The 24,035-nt window shown below is 39.4% G+C and overlaps 1 protein-coding gene across 1 annotated transcript in view; it reads left to right on the top strand.

Annotated features, from left to right (window-relative positions):
* Positions 1-22,521, top strand: part of LOC119737047 (C-Maf-inducing protein-like) — a 59,714-nt gene extending 37,193 nt beyond the window's left edge. The window contains exons 9-16 of the mRNA XM_038211118.1: positions 785-850; positions 3,203-3,229; positions 5,383-5,539; positions 6,985-7,101; positions 13,414-13,554; positions 14,499-14,693; positions 15,291-15,467; positions 16,751-22,521. Coding sequence (XP_038067046.1) covers positions 785-850; positions 3,203-3,229; positions 5,383-5,539; positions 6,985-7,101; positions 13,414-13,554; positions 14,499-14,693; positions 15,291-15,467; positions 16,751-16,801 — 931 coding nt within the window. The 3' untranslated portion in view covers positions 16,802-22,521. The remainder of the gene's footprint in view (positions 1-784; positions 851-3,202; positions 3,230-5,382; positions 5,540-6,984; positions 7,102-13,413; positions 13,555-14,498; positions 14,694-15,290; positions 15,468-16,750) is intronic.
* The last annotated feature ends 1,514 nt before the right edge of the window (positions 22,522-24,035 follow it).

The raw sequence follows: 24,035 nt of genomic DNA, 5'->3' as shown, positions 1-24,035 counted from the left end.
TTATCTTCTCAAGAACAGATGCATATAGCCTGGAATCAACTCAGATTTCCTTCATTTCCCTTTTATTTTTTTTATCAAACATCCACCTCTGTCATCCACCTCTTTTCTTTTGTATTCCCCTTTTTAAATTTTGATCAGGCGCGGTTTTCATTTTTTTTTCTAAATTGAGCTGAATCTCTTGAGAGATTTCCAAGTTTGTATACTTCAACCAGTCACAGGATACAGGGCAAACAAAGCAGACAAAACATGCAACCAATTAGATCCTTCTAAAGTATGTCTGATTCCGTGGGTTTTCCCTAGAATATCATTTCTGGGGTTTTCCCTCCCACCCCTTAAACCACAAATTCTTCTCATTGTCTTCTCTCTGTGGGTTTCTTCAGGCTTTCTACCTCCATGGTTTCATCATCTTTTCTGGTAATGAAACCAAGGATTCCTCAAATGCGCGCCCTAGGCACTGTAGCTCGCAAGCCTGAAGAAACCTATAGAGAGAAGACAATGAGAAGACATGGAAGAAATTGCAGTTTTAGAGGTGTTGAGGAAAACCCCAGAAATGATATCCTCAGGAAAACCCACGGAATCAGACAGGGACTGAAAACCCAATCCCCATATTGCCCCAGGTGGGAATCGAACCTGGGTCACGGCAAAGGAAGGCCAGGAAGGTACTGCTATGCCAACCTGACTCTCCGATGATGACCTTGGTGTGAAAGTACTTCATGTCTTTTTTGGTCTAAATTGAGTGATTGTTAATGTTTTCTACACACGTCTCGTTTGTATCTTTATTCAGGGCTGGATTTGTGGACTGGCTGCCCCAACTGTCAGGAATGCTTCTGCCAATCCCCTTTCCCAGGACGTAAGTTGACAAGCCTTTCAAATAGTCCTACTCAGTTGGATTGAATAAGAACACCTTCAGGAGAAAATTGTAAATAAACAAAAAAATACTAAAAAAGAGACGACACTGTGAATAAGCATCTGTCACCTTCTCAGCCTTTTTGTTTCTGGTAGTTTTGCAGACTTTCTTGTAGTTTTTGCAGTTTTGCAGATTATATACACTCATCCTATTCAGTTGCATCAAAACTGTAGGAAAATTCTGAAGAAAATTTTTTAAAAATATAAAAAATAAAGGAAAGAATGTTGCAACCTGACGCTGCTTTTTTTGTCACATATCATCTCTATGAAGGTCAGTCATTGCAAAAATGGTGATAAGACATGAATCTGGGACTGAATCATTTCCAATTTTGTAAGGAAATACTTAAAATCTTGACTCTCCATAGCCCAGGTTGGACGACGTCTTCATTGCATTACGACTGCCGTTCAGGGTATTAAATCTACTACCATAGCGAAAAAAATTCTAAAACATTTTGTTCATATTTTCACCTGATGGTGGAAGCTGAAATTTTGTTTACATATTCCTTGTGTCCAGAATAATGCATACGCTGGGTTTAGAAAAGGCAAATATGTCCGCGGGTGAAGTGTTCACCGAAAATTATCCGCAAAAGATCCAAGCTTTTGTTGAAAACATTTTCAGTACGAATTGTCGGCGTGAAGACTTCACATGCATGCCGTATGCGGCCGCGTGCGGGGTGTGTGCACGCGCGCGTGTAAGTCTTCACGTGGGGAGTTCGTACTGAAAATGTTTTCAACGAAAGCGTGGATCTGCAGTTTATTTTCGGTAAACACGTCGCCCGCGGACATATTTGCCTTTTCTGAAACCAGCGAATGCATAATTCTGAACACGAGGAATATGTAAACAAAATTTCAGCTTCCTCCATCAGGTAAAAATATGAAAAAAATATTTGAGAATTTGTTTTCGCTATTGCAGCAGAAGTTCATACCCTGGACTCTGTTGCGTACAACGGAGTCCAACCTGGGCTAGACTCTCCATAGACTTTGTACACAATCGCTGAAGTGGTGTCAGGTTGCAACATTCTTGCAAAAAAAAAGACAGTAAAATTCAACATCCATCATCTTTTCAGCTTGCATTATAATAATTGTGTTCAGCCTTTAAAATGGGAAAAAAATCCAACGTGCACACTAAATTCTTGGCCACGTGGATAAAATTGGAGAAGCCTTGAAAATAGTAATGAGAAAATTATAAAAACTTCAATTTCATGTAAATTGATTTCTGCTAAATGATGAGGTAGGAGGGGGGGGGGGGGACAGCGGACGTGATTGCAATCGCTATTTATAGTCTGATCGGAATGTGTTTTCCAAATTGAAAGCTTTAGTTTTCATGAAGATGCAATTCCCTGTACTATATGGAGAATAATAACAAGGATGAGAGTTTAAAAAGGGCTCCTTGAGTCCCGTTATGTCCTTGTGCAAACTGAATTGCCAATCTCCTATATTGTAAAAAGGATCAGTGTGATGTATTAATAGAACGCTACTGGTCGTTGGCAGCAGCATAGCTGTCCCACCTCCCCCCCCCCCCCCCCCCCCCCCCCCCCCCCACTGGAAATTTGTTAGTCCTATAAGGGACCATGGTTAAAGGGTTTAACAGAAATTGCTCCCCCCCCCCCCCTCTTAACATCCAGCTCCTCCCCCTGGTGAGAAACCTGGCTACACGGCTGATCTCACGTCCAACAATTGGCTAAAACTACATCAAGTTGGTCTACAAATAAAGCAAATGTCTCAAAAATAGTTTGCGCTGACAAACAGTTTTTACAAAGGGGACATGAATGATAAATCACAAAGCTTTGCTTTTGAGGGTGGGAAAGCTATGGGAGTTCATATGCGCATGTACATAGCAATTTTAACATTTGTCCCATCCCAAAAGTAGGTTTTTGTTTTCACAGAAATCAAAACAACTGTGACATATGACAAATATGTAAAGCCAAAACACTTTATGCATAATGTTTACATACATGTAGTAAGTAATGTTTACAGTCATACCTATCTCCAGTTACCAGCATTTCTTCAAAGCGCAAGCTGTGGTTTTTTTTAAAGAACATCCAATTTGCCTACAGGAGCCCTGCCCCACAGAGACTGTTAATGGGTTCGTGTGTGCACCCATCATCCCATTAAGTGTCATCCCCAGTGCTCCAAAATCCTACATCTCATACTGAGGACTTAGAGAGCAAGGCAGGAGACGTTGATATTTCCCCCCCCCCCAACCCGCCCTTGGGATGATGTTGTTATTCTCATTTGTTTTCCCCCATCGATATTTCAAAATGTCTTCTCTCTTTTTGTTTTGTCTCATACATAGAGCCTTCGATAACAAGCGAGTGACTGCGTAAGTTTTCCTGGAAAGATTTCCATATACGAAGTTCACTAATTTTCCTCTGTATTGACTAACAAGCCCCCAGATAGCAATTTTATGTCATCAAAGTCAATTTGAGCAGTGAGAAAATACAATCATTTTCTTAGAAAACACTTAAAAATGTTCAGTCCAATCTCATAGGATTTGTACACAGGGTGTTGAGTGAACTTCGTATATGGAAATCTTTCTGTTTTCCTGTTTAGTCTCGTCTTGATAATTTACAACAAACAACAAAAAAATTTGTTGTTTTTTTAATAGTTTTTTGTTAATTTGTTATATATATTTTTTTTGGGGGGGGGGGTTGGTTTACAAACCTTTAAAATAAACAAGGGGTAGAGTTTGTACATGCACAATTTCCAAAACAACCTGATCGATTTTGGATGAAATCCATTGGAGGGTTAAAGCTCAGGTGGGCCAATAATATGTTTTGCTGTTCTCCCGGTACCCAGTACTGGACATTCCCTTGTTGCCAATGATCTTATTGCAAGACAGCATTTGCAGTGATTTTGTGCCAGTTGATCATAATGCCTGTTAGATAATTCTAAGTGGGAACAGTTCGTAATGTTGTACAATCGAACTACACCGTTATTGTTTTGGTGCATGAGGAGCAAAAATGAAAGTTATTACATGAGTGAGGTGTTTTGTGTTACAGTCTTATGGGGGGGGGGGGTCGTCAGTGACGTCAAAGGAGCATTTTTCCCTGGATTGTTTTGGTGCATGTGGAGCATGTGTATACACAAAAATTCATTTGACACATGTGGTGTTTTGAATTACATTCTTATCAAGCCAAGGTTATCAGACATGTCAGTACATAGAGCTAGCTCTATGGTCAGAACAAGATATCTGCAACGGTTCCCAGCAAATTTTCAGACTGCTGATCACATTGTACTAAAATATTTCAAAGTAAAACAAAAAGTCATTTTCGAACCAAAGACTTTAATTATAGGTTGTGGCTGTTTTTCAGACTGTATTTTGTGTCTGTGTTGGTATATGTGTGGTATTTTAACTGCTCAAGGGACTTTGTTTCACTTGGAGACGTGGGAGTGTTTTGCTTTTTGGGGGGGGGGGGGGCATGCTGGCACATTGCATGTAAATAATCCAGTACGGTATTTCAATGACCCGAGGCCATTCAGGATAACATCGCTGACGTGATATTACGTGATGTTACGCGCACGCCCATTCTACTGGTAATTTACACGCAAGCGTCGTGCGCCCGCGTTCATGCGCCCTCGAAATTTTTGATTGTCCTGAATGACCCGTGACCCATATCATTGTGCACATGCGCAGTTGAAATACCAAACTGGCTTATTGGAATTGCACACTGGCTAATGATGGTTTGTTATGAAACGTAAACAACATGAAAATGTACAATGTACACATGTCAGGATGAGCGAGAAACTGCAGGACAGTGTGTGCAGAAAGTTGAGTATATTATCCCTAAGGCCAAAAAAAAAAGGCTCCGGTTTCTGGTATGCGCGCGCATCGCCGTCGGCAAAATGAAAAAAAAAATTTCAATGAAAGATGATGTCTGAAAACCGCCAAGCACACTGGTTTGACTGGATCCTGCTGCTGCACAATTTTAACATGTTTTTAGATTAGGTTATGGTCGAGAATAAGCTTTATGTGGCCTCTCTGGACTCCCATATATTTACACTAAGTTTAGTCGGGCACCATTTGCAGTCATCAGCCGACATTTGAAGCAAAAAAATCAGGTAAAAAAAAAAAAAAAGCAGCGTCGCCGCACCACTTTTTGGCAAGCTCCATACCAGAAACCGAAGACTTTTTTTTTTGGCCTTACCCCCTTGAGTGATTGACTAGGAACCTTCCTCACTCTTGCAAAATCAAACATCACATGGTGAACTCAACACCAAACTGTTGGACTCTGATTATGGTGGTATGCCTAACCCCATATAAAACATAATCCATTTACTAGTGCAGTGTTCACTACAACGGATTCCAACAAAACTTGCAGTGGATTTTGAAGGATTGGAGTGGTTAGGTTAAGCAACTTTGATGCTGGTTGGTTTTACTGTATTGTGAATCTACTCAAAATTGATGTCATGAAGTTCACTTTGTTCTCACTTTAACGAACCTCGCTCTCTCTCTCTCTCTTTGATCACCGACAGCGCCCTGAGTACCATCATCAGCAAGTTTGCGGCCGATGATCGTTGCGAGGTGCACACTGCGGTCTGCGGGGTCCGGGACGGCAAGGCTGGGTGGTTGGACCTCTTCTGTCCCGGGGGTGCAGCGTGCAACGATGACGGACAGATCTTCTCCCAGATGGTGAGCTCATTCTCTTGCAAAAAAGTTCTCTTTTTTCTGTATTCTTTTTAATTTGCCGTATGCAACTCTCTGAAAAAGAGCTTTCAATTTGCGTGTAAATGAATTCGCCCAGCGAGAGCCGATTTATTGTCGGGCCACAAATTATGCAAACTCTGTAAAAAAATAATTCAAGAAATAAGTGTTGGTGGATTTTTCATTTGACATCTAATAAGTGAATAACTTTTATATTATGTTGGAAAATAGCGATTGAAAAAAACAATCTAGAAGTAAAAATGAAATCTCAGAACATTTTCAAGTTTGCTCTCGTTTAAGAGAGTAAATCCCGGTTCGTACTTCACGCGAAAGCAAATGCGGAGGGACATTCATGTCGTCAATAATGTTGGACGCACTTCAAACGTATTGTTGACGTCACAAATTTTGTTTTGCGAAACAGGGCTTCAGTAAGGTCAGATAATGTTCTGTTGACACATATGGCCGGCTGCAAAATAAAAACCGAGCCATTCAGCTCGGCCTCTAATGCCACACTGTGTTATCTAGATGTGCGCGTCATGATCGCATGCCCGCACATCTTTCCCTCATGCATGGATGTTGGACATTATTCACGGCTGTGCTTGGTCAAAACGCCGTGCGGCAGAGCTGAATGGATTGGTCTATCAGCCATGAACAGCACGGTTCATGTCACTATCGCTGGAAAGCTCTCTCCCCCTGCTTTATTCAACGACGACCAAGTCACAGAATTACGTGTACAAGTTTGTCAAATGTCTTGGCACATGTAATTTTCATCAAAAGACTGTACTTTTATGCTCTGCGCATGTTATCGCCGACTGCGCCGTGCAATCCGTGAAATCTTCTTCAGAATCTCAGACTTGTTCTGAACTTTGATCATGTTTGCCCTGCGTTATTCAGCGACAATCAATTCACAGAACTACGTGTACAAGTTTGTCAAATGTCTTGGTACATGTAATTTTCATCAAAAGACTGTACTTTTATGCTCTGCGCATGTTATCGCCGACTGTGCCGTGCAAACCGTGAAATTTTCTTCACAAACACAGACTCGTTCTAAACGTTGATCATGTTTTCTTGTGACAGTTGGTCACGTATGAGAAGATAATGTTCATTGACTGCTACTAATTACACCGCGGACTTCATTTACGTCAATATTTTGTCCCCACTGTGATTAGTTGTCCTCGCAATCGACGACATATCCTGTTGTGCAACTTGTGCCCTATATACGGAATCGTTATCTATGACGATTTTTGCTTTTAATGTGAAGAGCTAGAGAAGAAATCCGTTGGGGATGCCATAATTGTCCAGTTAACCATGAAAACAGGTTCTGCTGCTGCGTTATTTTTAAATATTTAGTTCCCTGGAGAGAGTTATTTTGATTCCTAATGATCATGTATTTTTTATTGTTAATGGTTTTTTTTTTAAATTTCTTTTGTCAGTTACACAAGTTGATAAGCTGTTGCTGTCGACGGCGCCGTTTCCTTCTGTCTGTCACTCCTCGGCTGTTTGAGCCGATCCAGCTCTTGGCCCTGAGAAGAAACGCTACCTGCATCGAGGTAGGTGCCACTGCTTGGCCTGGTTCTATATAGGGTTTCTCGCTGAAAGGGCCCATGCAATGTGATTTTTTTAATTAATAATTATCCCTCCTCTGGAAACATGCACTCTGAGCCATGTTGTTACTTGGGTCAATATTGGCCAAGTGACCCATTGGTTTGTTACAAGTACACCAGGGGAAGTGGAAGAAAATTTTGACCATCTTTGACCTTTCAAACCGCAGTAGGGTTTTAATGCAGTCGTTGAAAATGCACTTTTATGTCTCATTTAACAGGCATGTTACTTTTCCTCGGATCAGCTGATTTCCTCTTTTTTTTTATTCCCATTTCTGTCATTCAAAAATAGAAAAACACTGTACAAAGTCTTCTGACTTTTGGAATTTCCTCTTTTTTTGTGAATGTACAGTTACATGCCTGATTTAACCTTATTTTGAAGTTTTGTTTTGCCATTTTCAAGGGTATTTTGGTGACTTTTTTGCTTTTATGCTAATGTGAATTTCAATGTTCATGAGCAAAAATGCGATGATTTTAGGCAGAAACCTTAATGTTACAGCTAGTTCAGCACCAAAAGTTGCCAGGAATTTGGATATTTTTGCCGTTACAAATTTTCTGTTCTTTGGTGATTCGTTGTTGTGTCAGTACATGGCAGTAAGCCAGTGAGTAAACTTTTCTGACAGATGTTTTCAGTGAGCAAATTTTGTGGTTTCACAATGTGAACAGAAAACCCCTCAGCTGAACTGTGTCTTCCTGAAATGACATCACAGCAACAGTGCCCTCAGTTGTCCGGAAAAGCATAGACGATTTGAAATGTTTAGAGAAACACACTGTTGCATAAAATTAACCAAAAAGGGATGTCAAATAGTTTTCATACATTCAAGAGGGTAAACAGGTGTACAAAATATGTTCCTAAGAAAAATTCATTTCATGGACACTTCAATGCTGATGACACTCGCCTCGAAAGCAAACAAGTACACAAATGTTTATGTTTTGGGTACCACCACCAGAGAAATCTGGTTTGTTAAAGCAGTTTAGTTAACTCCAAAAAATACAGATGGCAAAAATGCAACATTTTAGCTGTAGCAAATTTGTAAACTTGTGTCAATAATCTTAGGTTCAAGTTGGTTTTTATTAGAGCCTCGCGAATTGCGTCGAAGCAACTCTCTTATTCAATCCTGAATAAGACCTACATGTATTTGCTCTGCAATCACGCAAGGCATGATGAACGGACCCTTTACATCATAGATAGATCAGATTTTGTCAGAAAATGGGGCCTGGAGGTTGAGAGAGCATTGCAACTTTTGAGATCACCCATTGGGCACGTATGTTCATAGCCTGTTGCCTGTGTAGTCACTTGGAGGTTACTTGCTGCACATGCGCAGTGTGAGACATCCACTAGTCTTCGCATGTTGGCGACATTTTTACCAACATATTCTGGCGCTATGGTGGCATAAAATGTCCAAAATTTCCATTATGTGAGTTTTCCCAAAGTTATACCCCGAAAAGATATACTCAAAATAAGTTTCCAATAAAACTCACCATATAATCAACTGGGCTACATTTCTTTAAAAGGAATATATTTGTTGCTTTCTTTTGCCATGCAAATTGACCGTGAATCATACTGATAAAGAGCAAATCAATAATTGTGAATAAGAAAGAAATGTAGCTCCCTATTTATCACCTGGACGGGAACATTGACATTGCTGGCTGCACTTCCATAGGTCTCCCTTATTCCTAAAAACTCAGATTTTTAAGGAAAACAAAATAAACATCTTAATCAACGAAAATCACTGCTTGCGAAAAGACTACTACATCATTGGAATACGGAGCATCAATAGACCTATTGAAACAAACATTAGAGTAAGAAAAGACTGATTATGTCATGCCGCATTTAAGCCTTATTAAGGGACAAAGGCTGATGGCTCCAGTGGGATACCTGGGCACAATAGACAAACTAAGTGGAAGGCACAAACATATGCGTGGGTATGGGAAGACTGGTTCACATTTGGCACAATAGCAAAAAGATTATGAAAATGGTTGACATCACAGCAAGCAGTCCGCCACAAATTTGCCAAAACCGTTTGAAAAATATATCAACCGTGGCGCATTTTGCGGCAAATGCATCGTGACATCAAATTTACTCTACAGTTGCATTGACATGAAGTATGTGTATAAGCTTGACCTTTGGACGGGAGGTGGGGGGGGGGGAATCCTAATTTGATGATGAAACACAAGTGGAATTAATTAGAGTAAAGTGCCTGTTGCATTTGCAGGGCTTTGACGAGCCTTCCAGTTGGCACAGTGCCAACACTGCCCTGGGTATGGGTTGCCCTGGATTTTTACTCCACAAATCAATGCCGGAAAGATATCACTTACTTTCCATCAGAAATAATTATGGCTGCAACAAATGTGTTTTTATATACATCATTTCAAAGTCAGTACACCAACGGTTGAATAAGCCACCTTGATGATACCAGGGCCTGATTTCATAGCACCGCTTAAAACAACTGATTTGTGCTTACCGAGCCTCCATTTATTTTCATACAGACTGTAAGCAGAAAGCACAACAAAAGCATGCTTAACCCCAGAGGAAAAAGTTGCTTAAATCAGTGACGTAACAATAGAAATCTCCATGTGCGCGCAACCGTTAGCACATCCACGCCATGAAATAGTGCTTAAGCAGCAGCATGATTTTCTGCTATAGTAGTCTGCTATAGTATGAAGTTGGGCCCAGAGCCCAATTTCACGGCGCTGCTCAGCACAAAAATTTGCTTAGCACAAAAAAAGTCTGGCTTATAAAAGCAGGTTACCAGCCAAAACTCCATGTGATTTTCATGCTAAGCAAACAATGGCTGAATACTAATCACGAGCAAAATACATCACATGGAGTTTTGGCTGGTAACCTGCTTTTGTAAGCCAGACTTTTTTTGTGCTAAGCAAATTTTTGTGCTTAGCAGCGCTGTGAAATTGGCCCCAGGTTTTCAGCTCAGCCATAACAATTTTGCTGTTAAAGCTGCTCTTCTTTTGCTATTTTTGAGTCTTACTCCGAACAATATATATATTTTTTTAGATTGCTATGTTTTTAAAAAATAATCCGCCGACAATTTTTAAAGTGAATAATGAATATAATAATTTTGAAATAATTCCGGACCGACAACGACTTATCTTTTTGTGCATTATGGATGCAAAAGTAACCCGAAATCAAATTTTCAGCTGGTTGAAAATGTCCAAAATTATATAACGATACTTTTTTCTCTATTGAAACAAACGTACAAATTAAGAAATTGTTTGGAGAAAAAAATAAAAACGAATATGTGAAAGAGCACTGGTGGAGCAGTGTGTACATGTTCATGCTGCCATAATCAGACTAATAAGCTTCCCATCATCTGCGTTTTCTGTTGTCTCATTTTTCACTTGTTTTTGTGGAGTCCTGTTCCACATCTCTGTGATTAATTGATAGATGGCGCCATTTGCACAGTCAGTGGGAAAATATTCCATTAGCGGACGGCGCGCCGGTACAATTTCACTCCCGTGTCTTTTCTAGTAGTGTGTTATTTTCTCAGGAAACGAGGGGTAATCATCGTGCAGTCATTTATTTCAATTTAAGCTGATTCACCCCTGTCAGCATATTGTTGGGAAAAAATTCAGTTTGGGCAGGAAGTGTTGAACATGAGTCCCAGCTATAACGTCGAAGAAACTTGGGGGGGGGGGGAGACTTCATTATTTTTTTGTGTATAAAAGTGATGATTTGTGATGAAATGGCGGTGTATCAACCAAAAAAAACCAGTTTGTGGATGGAATATCATGGTCTGTTTGTAGTCAACTGTCAGTCTGCTGGAAATTGTTGAGTTAAAAATAACTGTTCATTAGATGAAATTTGCGTCAGGGTGATATAAATTCAATATTGGGTTTGGCCCTTCACCGACGTATTTATAAACTCTGTATACTCGGTGTTGCCTCCGAGTAACTCGAACCCACGACCTCCTGCTTACAAGTGCAGATGTCTTACCACTCGACCAGCGAGCTTGCCGGGGTCAACTGGCTGGTTCGAATCAGATATGTAGTTGCGGGTACGGGTACTGCAATGAAACTACATGTATTCATTACTTAGTAGGAAAAGTATTTTCATTATCCGACGACGGGCTGGTACAATTTTACTCCCGTGTCATTCCAGTGGTGTGTTATTTTCTCAGGAGAAATCATCTTGCAGTCGTTTGTTTCTATTAAGCTGATTCACCCATGTCAAGCATGTTGTTGGGGAAAAAAATTTCAATTTGGGCAAGAAATGTTGAACATGAGTCCTAGCCAAAACAGTGACAAAAACTTTGGGGGAAAGACTTCATTATTTCTTTGTGTAAAAAAGTGATGATATGTCATAAAGTAGCAGTGTACAACCCCCCCCCCCCCAAAAAAAAAAAACCAGTTCATGGATAGAATATATATCATGGTCAGTTTGTGATACCATTATTCATCATTTACATGTAGACTTACTACTAACTTGTACGTGTATATGTGCGTATGTCCCGGCCTCCAAACAAAGCCTCAGTAATTGCTGTTTGTTTTCTGTTCACATCAACCAGATTAATTGGAGAAAAAGCCAATTATTAAAGCATAATCTGTCGGTGTCGGTCGTTGTGTTTAAGGTCACATCCTCTGTGTCACGTTTCTCCTTCGACTATTGATGACTTTATGGGTGGCCCATTCGCACAATTAATTTAAATTCTAACGAGGTACGAGTTCGTGAAAGATTGAAAGTGCTAATACTTTTTGTGTGTGAGATCATACTTGGGCCAAAATAGAGAGAGAAATAAAATAATAATAACATTTTTGTGACTTCCGGAAAGTTGTATTTAAGATTTAATCCTCTAAGGAGACAGGAGTAATGGACGTATCTGCCTTGAGGCTATTTTGATATTCAAATCATCAGCCAGATAGTTCGGCAGGACAGGATACGAGCGAAGGCTGCCACATAGGCAGTTGTTGCTATGGCAACCAAATTCTGTATCAAGTCTTTATTGATGTTCTGGAAAAAGCAGACGCTTAGGGCAGAGCTTGAAAAGGAGATCAACTGATTTTTAAACTTTTAGTGTGGTTTTTTTTTGTTAATTCGTGATCCTCAATATGTCTAAAATGTACTTGAAAATGTTCAGACCATGACATTTACTTGATAAGTGGTTTGCTTGGGGAAAATTGTGGAGGGGTCTCAGTTAGGAAAAAAGTGTAAGAGGGAAAAACAATTGAAGGGGCAAGGTCTCTACTTTCACCTTTGCGATGTATCAAATTTCATGCTATAAATATAATGTCAGATAGGTGCATGTATGACTTTGCCAAGAAAAGTTCCTTTTTCAAAATTAAATCGTCACTGTCAAAAAGGGAGATCCTATTTTAATAATTATTCAAAATACCTGCGACAGTTTACCCATTCCTATTAGTGGAGAGCCCATCACGTGGGTGGTTTTCAATGGTTGATAAAACACAGACTGGCCCGTTTTTCTGATGTAACATGAAATTTGGACTCCTATGAAATCCGGTCCCTTTAACCCTTTAATTGGTTGAACGTCCACAATCCTCGGTTAGGCATGCGCAATACTACCAATGGGTCTGTATTTTATAGAGTCCTAAATTCACACTACATCTGCATACTGCGCCAGTATGCGCCACATCGCGCAGTATGCGCCACGTGCGTGCCGATTTCCGTGTAAGGAGATTTTTAGCGAAAGGCACATACCATAAACATAGCCCAGGCATGCAACTTTTCCTCGGATCAGCTGATTTCCTCTTTTTTCACTTCCAATGTGTGCCATTGAAAATAGAAAAACACTGTACTAAGTCTTGGAAAGATTTGAATTTCCTCTTTTTCTGTGACTTCCCAGTTGCATGCCTGATAGCTAGAGGGGTGTGTAAAAAAATCATGAAGTAAACTTTTTGAACAACCTCATTGGAGATTTATACTTTTTGACTTGTTTTGATTTTCTGACCAAAAGGTATTTATGAATGTGTGTTTATGAATTATTAAACATGCACATTTAAAACTGGCTTGGGGCTTGGTCGCCGATATTGGCCCGAGCCGAACATGATTAGTGACCAGGCTCCTAGCCTGTTTTAAAACGTACTTATGAAAACTGGCCAAGCACATATTTATTCCCTTACAAAAAATCTATGTTTGGTATAAAGAGGACTGTAGGACGTCTCTTCTGAGACCAGAAGTATAACCCAAAAGAATAAGATCCAGTGGAAAGTTCAATAACGTGATTCAGGCCTGTTTTTGTGAAGGGTCATGACCTCTGCTTTCCCTTTGACCTTTTTGTTCCTCTCAAGATGCTGTGCCTGATGCTGGAGTTGGACGTCTTGCCGGATGAGGAGACTTGCATGCAGGTGACGCAGACGCTCAAGAGCACCGACGAAGGCCTGGAGACGTACAAGAATCTGTGTGAGAAACAGACGGCCCTCAAACAGCTGGTGAGCATGCTCGGCCTGTGGTTGCTGTAGCATTAGGGGCGGTTCATGCTCTGTGCGAAAGCGAACATGCACATGTATATATGACCTCATGTCTAGTTATCGTACTGCGAATTGGTAGCGGTTGAACACATTTCATATGCAGCCAATGTTTCCTGTTTCCTCACATTTGCTTCGCATTCAAGTGTGGTGGCTTCACACAACAATGTTTGGATTTGTTCTCTTGAGTTTGATCTTGAGTAAAGCCGCATTTCTGTAAATGCTTTGTTGTGTTTCTTGCATCGTTAAATCTATAGGTTATATATGCCTGGAGTGTGCCGTGGATTCAAACTGGACCAAACACACTTATGAAGAGGCCTTTTAACATTGCCGGACCTTTTGATATTTATGTGGGAAGTCGTGATATTTCACTTCCTTAACCCTAACTCCCCAGCCTAATTTACTAGGAACCACACCCATTCAGGCAAATTCCAACAACCACATGGGAAATTGTACACACACACTGTTGGACTTAGTTTCTGGAGGTATGCCAACCCCAGTGTAAAAGACCATCTGTTTAGGGGTACTGTACCTATCCCAACAGATTTAAACACAAACCTGCTGTTGAACTTTGATGGGTTGTGTTCGGTTAGGGTTAACGTGTGATCATGAAAAGGCATGCTTGACCCTGACCCCCTTGAGTGATTTACTAGGAACCTTCCTCACTCTTGCAAATTCCAACACCATATGGTAAACTCCACACCCACACTGTTGGACTCTGATTATGGTGGTATGCCTGACCCAATGGAAAGCGTAATCAGTTTACTAGAGCAGTACTCACTCCGACAGATTCCAACAAAACATGCAGTTGGAGGTTGTTATTGTTAAAAGGAATGCCATTCTCATAGGCCGTTTAGATTGTGATGGATTTATGACAATAATGTTTTTCCTCCTTTGGCATCCACCAGCAAGAGAAAGGAGGTCCCCATGCCTTGTCCCTACCCTCCAAGTCCACCGATGTAGACGTGGCTCAACTCTTCAGCTCAGGACCCCTGGGCAACCTGGAATGCCTGAACCTGGCCTTCACTCACGTCACCAGCGGCTGTGCTGAGACACTCATCAAGCTGCCCAATCTCAAGACGTTAAATCTCTGGTCCACCCAGGTAGGTTGAGATATCGAATTTCTATAAATTGTAAACATTGACTAAAATTTGAAGCCGTTAATGAGGTAGCACCATGATCGTGAACAGGTGGAAGGCCCTGTGGACCCCCCTCAGGCCAAAACATGGACCCTCTCAGGCCAAAACATGGACCCTCTCAGGCCAAAACATGGACCCTCTCAGGCCAACACGTGGACCCCCTCAAGCCAACACGTGGAACCCCTCGGGCCAACACGTGGACCCCCTCAGGCCAATACATGGACCCCCTCAAGCCAACACGTGGAACCCCTCGGGCCAACACGTGCACCCCTCAAGCCAACACGTGGACCCCCTCAGACCAACATGTGGACCCCCTCAGGTCAACACATGGACCCCCTCAGGCCAACACGTGGACCCCCTCAGGCCAGCACGTAGACCCCTCAGGCCAACACGTGGACCCTCACAGGCCAACACTTCAGTTCTTCTCGGATAACATTTCTCTTGAAACATTTCCTCAGGCTTGTGAACTACAGTGCCTTTGGTGCTTTCAAGTAATCCTTAGTTTCAATACTAGCAAAAAAAAATTACTAATAATTTTTTTTAAATTTTTTTTCTGGACAGTTTGGGGACAGCGGTCTGGAACTGATCACAGAGCACATGCACTGCCTGGAAAGCCTGAACCTGTGTGAGACCCAAGTGACCGACGAGGGGCTACGCTGCCTGATTGATCTGAAGAAACTCAATCATCTGAATCTCAACAGCACCCCGCTGACCGCCCGCACCTGCAAATTGCTGCTGGTAGGTAGCACTGCTCTACTCACACGGTTGCAGTGGCATCGCAAGTCCATCACAAGTCCATCGCAGATCCATCGCAAATCTATCACATGTCCATCACAGTTATCCAATCCTAAGTCAAGTCACAAAATATTCAGGGGAAATCTGACAAAGGCATTCCTTTCTCATTGTTCAACCCCCCGTCTCTTGTGGCCAGACTTGGGACTGGACTTGTGATTTACTAGTGATGGACTTGTGATTGACTTGTGACTGGACTTGTGACTGGACTTGTGATGGACTTGTTATTTACTTGTCAATGGACTTGTGATTTACTTGTGACTGGAATTGTGATGGACATGTGATTTACTTGTGACTGGACTGGTGATGGACTTATGATTTACTTGTGACTGGACTTGTGATTTACTTGTGACTGGACAGGTGATGCAATTATGATTTACTTGTGAGTGGAATTGTGATGGACTTGTGATTTACTTGTGACTGGACTAGTGATGAACTTGTGGTTTACTTTTGACTGGACTTGTGACTGGACTTGTGACTGGACTTGTGATGGACTTGTGACTGGACTTGTGACTGGACTTGTGATTTACTTTGCCTACATCAGTGGATGTAAATAGACATAACTAATAATAACAAAACAAACCTTCTAAAAATCAGGATATATAATCACCCAAAGTTTGATTTTACTGTCTTTCACTCGTTGATGGACATTTTTAGGAGCTACATGTATCTGCTGACTTTAAAAATACTAACCCCTTTAAGAAGTCTGAAGTTGACAAAATCAGAACTGATTTTCCCGCAAAGCATGCATTGGTGAAGACCCCTAGCATGACTCACGTGGAATCTATCACTAATGTTGTCCCCAGCAGCCCTGTGTAAAAGCTCTTGCACCTGTAATGTTGTCGTTAGCATGTCACAGGAAATAAGTGGCATGAGAAGACCATGTGCTTGTTAGTAGGGCAGGAAGTGAATCAACAATGTCTACAGTGGGACCCTAGAAGTGCATGTGGATGGTAGATTTAAGGATCGTTTATATTCAGATGTTTGGGGTTTTTAATGACTTATGTGAAATCATACTTTTGTTTGTGCATTTTGTGTGGAGTCATATTTCTCCATGATAAAGTGACCTAAATCGCTTGTACTCCCTTGCCTAAGAATTTGATTGTGTAAAAGGTAACAGAATAAAACAATGGTTTTAACATGCTTGTGACCCCCCCCCCCTTAGTTCCCCCCCCCCCCCTCCCCCAAGGAAATCAGATGATGTGATTTTTCTGTTCTGTTTTTCCCAGAGCAACCTACCACACCTGAAGACAATTGACACGAGATACACAGACGCCTGAGCCGGTTTCCAGATGCCATATCGCATGATTCATCAGAGCATAAACGTATCAACCAGAACGACCGTCTAGCATTTGTCTGTAATTCATGTACCTGCCGACGGGACAGAGATACGCGCTGTTCTGATATCACATTCCGCCTGGAATTACATTAACATGTGTTCATTGCATCATGCGCCCTACAATTTGACGTTAAAATTCGACAACTGGTACAAAGTTTATTTTAAAACAAAAAAGCATTGGGACACGCACACCGTTATATTTCGGCCATGTGAAATTAGCAAATTTATTTTTGGCTGCTTTTTGCACCGTGCTGACAAAGGGTTTAGTACAGACACCTTTATTTTTCACAAATCACTTTGTTCGTCTTGTAAAAATGCTGATGAAGTTTTCAGTTGGAGCTGCTGGAAAAATGTATAACAGTACGTGGATCTGGACAATTGAAAAGTAAAAAGCGTCCTAGAGAACTGAGGTCAGAGGTCACAGTGTTGACCTTTGACACGAGAGTGACATTTCACAGCAGCTGTTAGCAATCTGCTGGACAGATGCTATTAAAGTTAGTGCATGAAATTATGCCCCGCTTGTTGATTTGCACCTGCTTGTAGTAAAATACAAGATTGCAGTTTGGCAACTCTCATGAAACTGCTCTGCAATACAATATTTTTTAAATGCTAACCTTAGTTACTTGCTTTAGCCATTACGAAATCTGGGATCCGATTTCATGGCAATATTTAAGCGGAGATGTTCTGCTTACTACAACAGGAATTTTGATGGGGACGGCCACCTCACATATCGGTTTGGATGAGATCATGCTTATGGCATACCTCTCGATAGTGTGTGTTGCTTTCAAAATGCTTGCGCAGAAGGAAAAAAACAACGCTGCTAAATTGTGATATGCTTTAAACTCTTAAAGTTTTTCATGAATATAAGTAAAACAATAGTTATTTGTACATGTAATTATAAAGAATTATAAAGCTCTGAAACGTTTAATTTGTATCCTTATGGCATCGTGACAGAAAGAATATCGTTTCTTTTGCTGTCAATGGAAGACAAGTGTAATGTTCACCACAAGTAATACTTCAAACATGTATTTTTAAGCAGACAGCATTTCAAACTGTGTAAAATAAGTGCACCTGGTTGTTATACATGATGAGAGCTTGTTTTTAGGGAGAATGCCAAATGTCAAATGGTAATTCTGACCAAACCTCGTGTGAATAAATAACGTGAGTCATCTGCCTTGGTTTCAAGGGAATCAGCGAAGCCGATAGTGAGAAAAACAGTGGAGCTTTGCCAAGTTTAGGGATTTGTGAGATGCTGACGTCGGATGCGTTAGGTAGAGTCCTGTTCACATCAGGAAGCATAACCTTACAACTCTTTCAAAATCTTGCCAGAGGTTTTTGTATGGATTTCGTAGGATTGAGGAAGGCAGAACCGAGCCACTTTGGCTTCGCATTGGGGTGGTGACCCCTGAAAAGTTTTAATTACAAAGACTGTGTCACTGGTATTCTGCGATGCGGAGGATTTTCAAGGATCCAGGAATGTTTAGGAACCGACAGGATTTGAGGAAGCAATGGCTCAGCCACTTTTACTTGAATAACCTGGAGCTTGATCGATGCCCTCTCCGAGTTTAAAGGACAATGTGACAGTGGTTTCCTGTATCAAGAGGACTCCGTGCATAAGCACCACCTCCACATTTACACACAGTTTAACCCTAACTCCCTAGCTTGATTTACTAGGAACCATACCCATCCTGGCAAATTCCAACACCATATGGGAAACTGCACACACATATTTCCGACTTTGATTCTGGAGGTGTGCCAACCCAATGTAAAAGACTGTCAGTTTAGGGGTACTGTACCCATCCTGACAGATTCCAACAAAACATGCCGTTGGGGTTTGATGGGTTGAGTTCTGTTAGGGTTAATGAGGAGTCACATGCATTGCTGTTGTATGCCTGGTAGTTGGGCTAAGACAGTATGACAATCAGACTGAGATGCATTGTGTGTACTTGGTGCCGCAAGCGTATATGGAGCTATTGCCAGTGGCCATAGCGCCCTCTATTGAGCGTGCGCTGAGTCCATTTATGGAGGAGGGGGACCAGCATTGATAAGGTTGTAAATGGCAAGGGAGGTCAGTTGGTGGTGTTTTAAATGTATGATCTTGTCGGATTTGTTGTGCCGCGGCTGAGAAACATTTCAGCACCCTTCAATTCCTTGGCATTGTCAGGGATGTGAACGTGTTAGTGGTCTTTGTTCATGTATGTATGTTGGTATTATTGAGATTTGTTATTGGAAATATTATAAAGTCGGTAATTTTTTATTTTCGGAGGGGGTGTACCTGTATAAAGCCTTTAAAGATGAAACCCCCTAAAGAGACTGTAATGGTGCCGAACATCAGTTGTTACTTAATACAACCATACCTTAAAAAAAAAAAACAGGCACTCCTACAAAAAAAATATAATCGTGTTTTCATCTGGAGGAAAAGACTTGCTTGGGCATCAGAGATATTGAGGTTTTTGCATTTTTTTCTGTAGATTACTTTAATGATCTGATATTGACTGGGTTAATCGGGTACCTTACTCGAGATCTGTGTGTTGGGGGGGGGGGGCTGGGAGGGGAAAGTGAGGACCTTTAGATGTCCTTTAATGACCCACTCTGCCGAGTTTGTGATATTTTAATTTTAAAAAGTATTGTGGCAAAGAAAAATGGGCATGCTTGAATTAAATCCGATTATAAAAAGAAAAATCTAAATTTTTGTAAGAGCAGTTTTCGATGTTATTTGATATTTTGATCTCATATTGACAGACAGTTATAAATTAGTAACTATATTTAATACAAAATATATATACATACATACGTAACAAAAACAATTCTTGAAAGGAGAAGAAATTTCCAATACTGTATGTTGTAGTCGCAAGAAATGTCAAGTGGTGATTGTGACGTCTGTGCTTGCTTGAATAAAGTGCAAACATTTTTTGCAATTTGTCGTTGTGTAGAGTTCCATATCGTACGTGAAAAAATAGAAGAATTGAGAAGTAATTGTAAAAAAAAAAAACAAGTAATGTATTTACTGTTTGGAAACAAATTAAAAATTATGATTTAAAAGTGACGATCAAATTGAAACCAAAAAAAATAAAAATTGAAAAAAAATATTTAAAAAAAAAAAAAAAAAAAAATACGAAGGTTTTGGGAGAAATTGCAGCGTAATGGGAAAAAAGTAACAATGATGGTGCCTTGAAATAAACATGCACCAAATAATTATGTGACACAAAATCAGTTTCACAATTAAAATGTGTAATATTTAATAATGTGACCTATTTTGTGGTATTTCAGTATTTTATCTGTTTTGAGGTTAATATTGCGAGATGTACCTTTTTTTTTTAGCAATAGGTTTTAAGGGGAGGGGTTCTGTTATCGGCTTGGCTGTATTTGCATCATTTGTGGAATTCAATTCTTGCAAGGAAAAAAGGCTTGAGAACAAGTATTTGTAAAAAAAAAAAAAAAAAGATTTTTTGGGAGTTGTGTAACATACACAGCAAATTTGGATTTGGAAAAACTTATCATTTCCAAGCCTAACCACTTTTTTTTTTGTTTAATCTACAGTGTCGCTGTGAAACAAATGCTATGTGCATTCTTGATAGCTGCAAAGTATTGTAGGAATCATTAGTGTTATTATATGTGTGTGTATATCACAAACTTAAGTATGAGAATAGGTTTTTCGGTGGAAAATGACTCAAAAATGAAATGGTGCTAAATAGTGGTGTTTTTTGATGGGCAGTTAAAGTTTCACAAGTTCTGTTCAGTGAAATGTTGGAATGGTTTGCAATTTTGCAATTTGCATGGATAAAAGTTTGTTCCTGTTTTCTTTAGAGTAAAGGAAACAGAAATTGATTGTTTTGGGGAATCTCTTAATTTTTTTTCTTTTTAAACCAGTCATGTCTGACTTAAAGGGAGTATACAACATTTGCTTTTGCTGTAATTTTCAGAAATGGATGGATTTGGGGCTTAGTATTTTATCGTAGATATTGTTACCCTGACTTACTTAAAGTTTTGGGTTCGTAGATGCTGAACAACCAAGAAAAACAATCGTGTTCTTGTAGTCTGGTTCCCTGACCCCACTTAAGATGAAACGGAGCAATTTATAGATGTCAGGGAATTGTAAGGTCAGGAAACCAGTCTAGCTGGCTTGTACCCGTTCACAGGTGTGTAATGATTGCGAAGAAAATGCGAACTAAATATAATAAATTGGGAGCAGTATTTGAAAAAAGCCAGTTTTTTCCAATGCTGGTCGGCCGACCATCGTTGGAAATTGATAGAAAAATACCACTTTTCTTGAAAATTACAGCACACCAGGTGCCATGATTTTACAGGATGCTTAAGACTGTCATTCACTAACAGTCCAGTAAGTTATTTCATAATAATTTGGTTGTTTTGTTTTTTGATGTTTGCAAATGTTGTATATTCCCTTTATAATGCAAAGTCTTTTCATTTGTAGAAGGGGACATAATTGCAACTCAAAATGTTCAGAGGATAGCGAATCATTTGTGGTTTTTTGTGCTGGAAACAAGAATTCAAATCAAACGAATTTAAAACTCTGAACTTTTTTTATGTTTTCCCCCAAAATGACATGATGGAATTAAAAAAAAAACCCAGATATTAAAATTTTCAAATTGAAAAATAGTGATCTACTAAACATTAATATAAATACTTGACTATTTTTGCAACGATTAAAGTAAATGCTATATGTTTGTAGAAAATGTAATGTTACCTATAATTTAGCGAATAAGAAAGCAAAAGAGAAAAAAAATGTCTGCACACATTAAATTTACATTTATTTACCCGTTTGTGTAATTTAAGTGCACAAAAGTTTTAAAAAAAAAAAGGTAAAAAGAAAAGTACATGTAGTCGGAACTCATCATTATTTTAAAATGGTAAATTGAAAGTTATGTCAATTTTTTTTTTCTTCAAATTTAGGTTCAACTTTTTTAAGGTGGGGGTATTGATTTCTTTACTGCTAATAGGGAGGTTGAATAATTTGAATAGGCAAGGCACTAAAACAAATTTCATCCTGTAAAAATTCTATATTAATGTGCCATTGTTTCAAGCATTGTTATCAACAGTATTTCACTGATGTCGTTTCTTTCTGTTTTTGATGACAATGTGTTTTTGAAGTTCATGTTTTGTGAGTCCGGTAAGCATCTGACAAAACCAGTTTCGATTGTCTTTTCTTTTTTCTTTTTTTGCTTGCCTTTTTGTTTCTTAAATATTTATTTGCATTGTACATTATTAAATTTCCATCAGGATAAATGTCTATATTTTTGACTTTTTTTTTTATCAGCAGTTCATTTTGTCATGTAGTAGTTCAATCCACACATTGTGAATGCACAGTGGTAAGAAAAAAAATTGCCCAATCACATTCCTTGTTATTAAATCACATACATGTAATGCTTCAGTTTGACATACATCACTGCATTTGATTGGCCCGATGATTTTTTTCTTCCTCTGATTCTGGAATCCAGCATCTGTACTAGTTTTGTTTTGTAAACTGAACTTTGTTTGCATTCAGTAAACTAAGAAAACTACAGTTTTCGTTGGCGAGTCAGATGATCTGTTATATCTTGTGCATACAGTTTGCATATTACATCAGGATTATTTCACTTGTAGAACTGGCATTGTCTGTGCATTGTGTAAGAAATAAAACAAAAGGAAAAAGAAACAAAAGTGATATGTACTTTGAACATTTGAGTTGTCCTTGCCCCGAAGTATTCATTAATAGTTTCAGTAGTCTGTTTCAAGGCCCATGAAGTGTATCTTTCTTAGAAACATATTTTGTGCAACTTCCTAATCCTCTTAAGTGTATTTTGGGTGTATTTTTTCCCTTTTGGGTTAATTTTATTGAAAAGAGCTCTTCTTTAAAATTCAAAAGTTTCCATGCTTTTTCGGACAATTCCGGTGGTGTTGCTATGATGTCATTTCAAAAAGACGCTGCTCATTTTTAGTTTTTTTTCTGATCAAATTGTGAACCCAAAAATTAGTTGAAAACAATTGTGAGAAGAGTTTGCTCATTGGCTTAATGCCATGAACTGACACAACGAATCGATATATTAAGTAGAGTTTAAGACAGCAAAAAAAATCCAAAAATCTGGCAATTTTTGTGCTGAAACTAGTTGTAACATTGAGGTTTCTGCTTGAAATTACATCATACTTTTGCTCGTGAATATGGATATTTACATAAGCATAAAAACCAAAAAGGCACCAAAATACCCTTGAAACTGGCAAAATGAGATTTGAAATAAGTTCAATGGGACACAGAGGTGCATTTTCAAGGATTGCAATGAAAAAAATTACATTGCATGGGCCCTTAAAGAAAATGAATTTCATATCAACAGTTGTACCTCCAACCATCCTCGGAAAGAACGAGATATTGAGACAGTTTGGTTGGGGAATAACTGAAAAATCCAAGTATCTGCACATTTCTGCTAGTTTCGATTGTGTATTTGACGAACCTAACAGAATTCGTTGCAAACCATGCTAGATATAGTACTGTTCTTTATTATGTCAGTTCTACAGACACCTATCAACCCACAAGAAAATTTTGAAGACAGAACAACATGCCTATCGCTAATAACCACCCCCCCCCACCCCACCCCACCCCCACCCCCCAAACAATTAAGCAATTCATTTCCGACACTTTCAGGATCGAACTTTTTGAGAACAAAAATCACTTTGAAATCCAATATCTTGATTACAAAGCCAATGAGTGTCCATTTAATACAAGCAAAAACGTTACCTTGAATCTCATCCTAGCAAATTTACAAAACACAAGAAATGTATTACATGTATTTGGAATATTATTCTGTGTACAATACTAGTATTACACAACTCTAAATGTGGTAGCGCTGAACCGATAGCAATATAATACATATATGTAACACCTAAATGTAAGATTCTAGTTTTGTATATTCGATAGTTTTGGAGCATACCTGAATGAAGAGAAAAAGCCTTTTAATAAGTCATTTACTCTTTATAAGCCACTTTTCTCACAGAACAATGCAGTGTCTCAAGGATTTCTCAGTGAAGAAAATTTTGCAATTTGTGTTCTTCTTTTCAAAATATACAAATTTCTTCCCAAAAAATACACCAAACTTTTATTTCCTTTTAAAGCTCCACATTAGTATCACTGGATTCAAACCGCAAACATTTCACATGGAGAAATTTAAAGTTCTAACCTTTTCAGG

This window comes from Patiria miniata, unplaced genomic scaffold (assembly GCF_015706575.1).
Source record: "Patiria miniata isolate m_02_andy unplaced genomic scaffold, ASM1570657v1 HiC_scaffold_3, whole genome shotgun sequence".
NCBI lineage: Eukaryota > Metazoa > Echinodermata > Asteroidea > Valvatida > Asterinidae > Patiria > Patiria miniata.
This window is presented reverse-complemented; position numbering and strand designations above follow the sequence as displayed.